Source organism: Haemaphysalis longicornis, unplaced genomic scaffold (genome assembly GCF_048455015.1).
Source record: "Haemaphysalis longicornis isolate Haplotype H1 unplaced genomic scaffold, Haemaphysalis longicornis Haplotype H1 scaffold_5, whole genome shotgun sequence".
NCBI classification, from domain to species: domain Eukaryota; kingdom Metazoa; phylum Arthropoda; class Arachnida; order Ixodida; family Ixodidae; genus Haemaphysalis; species Haemaphysalis longicornis.
Window position 1 is genome coordinate 86,786,416 of NW_027526385.1, and position 6,199 is coordinate 86,792,614.

At 43.3% G+C, this 6,199-nt stretch overlaps 1 protein-coding gene across 2 annotated transcripts in view; it reads left to right on the forward strand.

The window, feature by feature from the left end:
• Rint1 (RAD50 interactor 1) overlaps positions 1 to 5,765 on the forward strand; it is a 28,256-nt gene extending 22,491 nt beyond the window's left edge. The window contains exons 14-15 of one of the 2 annotated variants that reach the window (XR_013315898.1): positions 338 to 3,537; positions 3,575 to 5,765. Coding sequence is in view for 1 of the 2 variants with exons in the window: in XM_077670896.1 (XP_077527022.1) it covers positions 338 to 530 (193 nt within the window). In the remaining variant the exon portion in view is untranslated. Of the gene's footprint in view, positions 1 to 337 lie in introns of both variants that reach the window. The other variant, XM_077670896.1, reaches the window with a different exon arrangement.
• The last annotated feature ends 434 nt before the right edge of the window (positions 5,766 to 6,199 follow it).

Consider the following 6,199-nt stretch of genomic DNA (forward strand, 5'->3'; position numbering starts at 1 on the left):
ATCTGTTTTCCCTAATAACCCCGTTAATTGCTTGAAGCTTTTTTTTTTAATTGCGAGAGATTGCCCTACGGCATAACAGGAAGTTTTAAAGGTACAACATGGCACCCATTTCATGCAAAAACCCAAGAAGAGACCGATGCTGGGGTCTCCATATCTAACGCTTAAGATCTGGGGTCTCCCAGGATGGAGCCCAGTGCCTCAGAGGTGTTGCATTATGGCGTTTCTAAGACCTGAGCAAGTTGACAACAGCAGTTCAACGTCAGCTTCTGATGCAAACCAAACTTGTATTTTGTTGTCACTGCCCCTTTAAAAAAACACTGACTCGACTCCCTCGCAGGGTGAAAGAGGCGTGCATCCTTCTGACGATGCCACACCCCGTGGCGTGGATCCTGCAAGAGACTCTCCGGGCGGCTCGAGCCACCGACGTTGTGACGGGCGGCACAGCGCTTGAAGAGCAGGGTGTCTCGTTCCTCACCCCGTCGCAAGCGATGCACGTGCTCTCGAAGCGCAACGACCTAGTGCACACCTGAGCTGCTGCCACTGCTGCCACCCCGACAAAGATCTGCTGCCACATTGGGCATGTTCCCTGCTCGCAATCCCCTCCATGTGAAATGTTTGTGAGTGTGGTGCACACTGTTGTGCACATGCCACGCCCCCTTATCCTCACGTGCGTGGATGTTTTCGCTGAATGTGGAAGGCCTGGCCATCGATGGGAGGCTTTGGGACAGATCATTGCCATCGTGATGATAGCTGTGAAGATGGGAGCTTTGTAGGTCGCACCTGAACACAACCTATGACTCCTGCATAAGAGTCAATGACTCCTGCGTGGGAGTCACGATCACTCCTGTGCGGGAGTCGATCACTCCTGCATAAGGAGTGCAATAACTCCTTTTGTGCAGAGGCAAAAAAAGATGCCAAGCTTCAGAGATTAAGGCCATAGAGGTCAAGGCCAGAGGTCAAGATGTTTACTGAATGTGGGAGCATGAAAGAGAGTTCCAGCTGAGTCATATCTGCCTAAGCCCTGCAAGGTTTAGAAACAGAGAAGCTATACAATGTTCTGAAACACAGTGAGGAGTTGTCCGGAAGGAGGGAGGTTAAGTTTGCGAGCGACGTTTGTTGATGGAGGGGCAGTTGTTGTTTGGGAGAGCTGGATCGATGACTGAGGCAGGCTGGAAGGCGAATCATATACGTGTCTTTCGTGTTACCCGAGCTTTTGACGTTGCTGGTGTCTCCCACTTCTAGCTGGACCCCGTTTGTGCTTAAAACGAGAGAAGTGGCAGCTTTTACACTATAATCCAGTGAGGTTTGACCCTATGGCAAATTACACTGTTTGCTGTGGAGTCAGCCAGCTGCTGCTGTCTTGCTTTGAGATTGAAATTAAATACTATAAGCTGAGCGTGTTCTTTCTGAAACATGCTTGGGCTGTAAACTTAGAAGTTACGTCATTGTGCAAACACGGCTTCTATATCCTCGAGTGATGCGCAATGTCCTCAAGGCATTTTTCTTAGAACTGTGGCCCAGTATCTCGGTTGGTTGAGTCAACAGTGTAAGATATGCAGGTTTGTCAACGAAGCCAGTGAAGTAGCTAATTCTTGTCGTTGTTTCAGCATGATGTTGGACATATAATAAATTTTTCAATGAAAGCGTTTATTATTAGTATTATTCTTGGAAGTTTTTGTGGTCACTCATGAGATTGACTTGCAGATAGTTGCACGTCATAATTCCCAGTCGTTAAGTCTGGTCGGCAAGTGACGTGACAAAGTTTTTTTTAGAAAAGACTCTGATGAAACAAAACGGTGGCTCGTGTCATAATTGTATTCTGGAAATACGTCACTTTTTGTGCCTAAAGTGTTGCAGTAGTGATGAGAGAAAGAAATTTAGGGTGGAGAACTCGTTCAAAAAAAGGAAATTGCAGACTTTACGCCGTTGTGACAATAAATAAAACACTAAAAGGGCTGGACCATTTCTCACCATGCGAATAAAAATCCAGGGTATTGTCGATGTCATAAACATGAGTGTGGTACACTTAACCTTGGTAATTTTTTATTTTTATTATTGTATGAACGGCTGATTTTGATTATTCATTGTGATGGCTACGTTGGTACCAACGTGTATCCTGCACTGTTGCCCAGAAAGCGGAAGACCACATTTCAGAAACAATGTTTCGACGAGTTAATTTCATTGTCGGCTGCATCGCTAAGCCACAGAAAACAACATTTGGCTTGCGGATTAAGTGCAGCGTTCGGAGAAGTTGGTGTTCACCATATCGCAGCGGCGGCATATGCTATCCTCAGCCATTTCAGCCATTGTACATATGTGTTGAGTGGGAGTTTTTAAGCAGTGCTTTGCCAAGTGCTTGATAGGGTTGGTGGAGTTCATAAGATGACTGCTGAACAAAGTGGTGTGAGTAATCAGTCATATCAATTCATAATTGTTTGTTTTCAATGAGTGCATCGCTGCGGCGGTAAATTAAAACATGATGCAGCTTCTCAGTAAAGCGTATAGTACAGAAGCAATGAAAATTTATCACTGAAACAACGTTACTTTGTTAGCTAGCTAGCTGTTTGCTGAATTTATTTCTGTGGTATTCTTGAGGCTTATTCGGCTAATAAGGTTTAAAAATATGTATCTGTATGGTACGAATTAATTCATTGTAGTCACATAGCGGTTTCTTTTGCAAAGTGAACATGAAGGAAGGTTATCGACAGGCTCGGTAACGAAATATTGCGCCGACATTTCAAGCTCTTGGCTGAGCGATTGCTCGTATGCATTCCAATCTACAACAACAGAACTACTGCTTAATGTACAATACTTTTCCATTTTTATTCACAAAAATCATCTCATCTAGTCGGTCTTGTTTGTAGCGCATTGCCGCGTACATTTTGTAGGTTTTTTCTCGGTGTTCAAACTTGTGTAGTGAAAGTGAAATGTGGTTGTATTTGAACGAGGTGAAACGGAAGCTGCTGTTTTTTTCCCTCGTCCTCTCCTGGAACCTCTAGTCGCAGCTTTGACACAGTACATTTGTATTACGGAGTACCCCAGTTCTCTCACAACCTCATGTACAGTGCCGGAACGTTTACCCACGACCCTGTAGAGAAGTTCGGCGTTTCCAGCTTTGTCAGTGCGGTTTGACGTGTCGTTACTTTTTTTGGCCTTTACTCGATTCGCAATTTTATTGCGTCTATGAACACTTTGCTGTGAAACTTTGCCTTTACAAAGTGATGTCGCCAGTTGGCGACATCACTTTGTAAAGCTTCGTGCCATTGTGCCATTGTAAGCTTCGTGCCATTGTGCCGTGTTCACACTTCGTGCAGCTATCACAGTTAAAGCTAAATTTACCACTGCAGAAAAAACGGAAACATTGCTGATTCTTATTCTTCTATGCATGTTTACAGGGGCTATGAAGACAAAATACAACTGTGTTCAATGTGGAGTTCAATACTTGTTCAATACAACTGAACAAGTTGTTCAATACGACTTGTTCAATACAACTGAACATTGTTGTTTAAGACGACTTGTTCAATACAACTGAACATTGTTGTTTAAGATGACTTGTTCAATACAACTGAACAAGTTGTTCAATACGACTTGTTCAATGCAACTAGCCTTTGGTAACTCACTCAGCTCCATTTCAACCAAGACAGGTGTTTTTAACAAAAAAATGCAATAAATATTGAAAAACGCGCCAATTTCGCACCACAGTGACGTAATGTGGGTAGGAGTGATGTATTATGGGCCAGCTTTAAAAACATCAGTGTTTTAACTGCACATTCACGTTAAAGTAGTACGATCAAACAGAACCAATTGCCCAGTCATGTTTCTTGGCAGGGGCATGGGTTCGTGGCCATAAATCTATGACTATGTCATAGATTGACATATGACAGTCTATGACAGATTTATATAATACATAGAATCTGTGACGAGATTCTATGACATGAGAGAAATATCCGCAGTGGCATGGGTTGGTGGCTGTCAGTCTATAGTCTATGACATAGATTGATATATGACAGAATCTGTGACAAGATTCTATGACATGAGAGAAATCTCCGGAAAGTGGCTGGGGAGGTTCCACTGCTTCATGTGTTTTCTTTCATGTCTCAGCTATTTGTTTGAAGTTTGCGATAAAATTGGTCTCGCTGTTATCAGACCAAAGCAGTCTAAACTTGCATTTTGTCTTCATGGCCCGTTCAAATTGTTCCAGTACTGCCCCAACTATGAATTTCATGCGCAACGTTGCGCAGCATTTTTTGTATTGGTCTTCAGCGTCGAAGCAGCACGCAAATGCTGGAAACCCGAGGCTTCGTCTTCTAGCCACTCGCATATCAAAGTGATCAGGGGCAGAGCCGCGCAAATCCGTTTCTTGCCTGCCTACCAAACAGGTGCATTTAACAGTGCGGGTATGTGGACAGCACTGCTCCGCGCATTGTTGCATTTCCTCGCCATTGTAGGAAAGAGGTGGAAACAAGACATCGTTTCACCACCGCCACCACGATCACCTTTGCACGGTTGTCGATGGTTTGAGCTTTCCGAGCTATGTAGTTAGCTAGAAAACCGCCGATATGCATTGTTGAGTGCTTAATTAAGCTGCACACCTTCCCTCAGCAACGTATCAGTCACTTTGAAATGCTGATCGCGCCGTCGCAAGCTTACTCCTTTGAAATCCTTTGGGACTTTCCAATTGGTGGCTTGCCTACACTGTAAAATGATTTACACCCTTTTTGTCTATAACAGCACCCTTACACCCTATAAAAACACAAAGGAAAACTCCCTTTGAAAAGGTATAATGAACGATATAACACCCTTTAAAAGGGTGTATTCTTGTCTCTGCTAGGGTGTAATGGTGTTATGACATAACACCCTTAAGGGTTTTTTCTTTGCTAGGGTGTAATGGTGTCGTAGACAGACTTACACCTTTAAGTGTGTAAATCGTTTTCCAGTGCAACATCCGCACACCCTAGCAAAAAAAACAGAAAAATACCGTTTAAGTGTGTTTTATCATGACACCTTCACACCATAGAAAAAACACGATAAAACCATTTTAAAGAGCATTTCATGGTTATATTACACCCTTTCAAATTGCGTTTTTTTTTTGCTTTGGAATGGGTGTCAGGATGTTGGTGTAGCCAAAAACGTGTAAATCATTTTGCAGTGTAGAAATGCATTACTGTCTACTAGCCTGTTAGCTAGCTTGCGTGGTGCGACACCTCACTAAAAAGACGTACGGTCTACGACTATAGACTGCCGTATTAGGATAACCTTTAGCTGAACATGCTGTTACATTTCCGGAAAAGCTGTACAGTCTTCTTCTTCAGCTGTTAGTCCGCGTTCATGTGTGACTGCTTATTACCGCTCGCCGTTGTTGAAGCATTGTTTTTGCACTGTTGCTTCGTCCGTCGATGTAGCCGTGTTTTCGTGGTTCCTCTGCTCTCTCTCTCTCTCTCCCAGCCACTTCGCTTTTCTCCTGAAATTGATTTCTGAGCAATAAGATTTGCAGAAGACACCCTCTCAGGTCCTCCGATGCATGCAAGTGTAGAAATATACAGCATTTCCCTAAGCCTAATCTTTCCACAGCTACTACTGGCATGCTTATCAGTGTTTTAGGTTTTGAGGCTGGTATTGAAATACAGAATTCTGAAGAAATATACTTTGCTTTGAGCCTGTCAGGTGTTTTATTTTCTATCGTTAACAACACCCTTTGAATTCACAACCATATAAAAAATGTGCATCAGAAATTGTACAACGATGTTGCTTTTATGTGCTGGCACGCCTCATTCAATGTATTAGCTTTGTTTTTTCCCGGTCATACAAGTTAAAATTTTTAACGCAAGCTTTTGCAGCAGCTGTTGCTTGGGAAGCAATCAAAGCGCTCTCAAAGGTAACCTAGCACTATAGCTAATCTCGGCCACAGTGTAAAGCAAAGCTAATCTTTGTCACGCTAACTGTGGCTACAGTCTTGTGAGATTGCGGTGATATTTACGGTCTTTCCCGATAAACAAGCACCAAGAAATGTAATAAGAGTGAGTCTGTATCAATGCAACTTGTGTCTGCACCGCCAGTGTTATCAAGCTGCTGATGCGAGATGGTAATAATAAAACACTATGCCAAGCCTTTTGGTTGACCACGATCAGTGTGAGCTAGAAAGCGCTACGCACCGACACAGATGGTATGAAGGAAACTGCACTTCGAAGGAGCCGTTTGT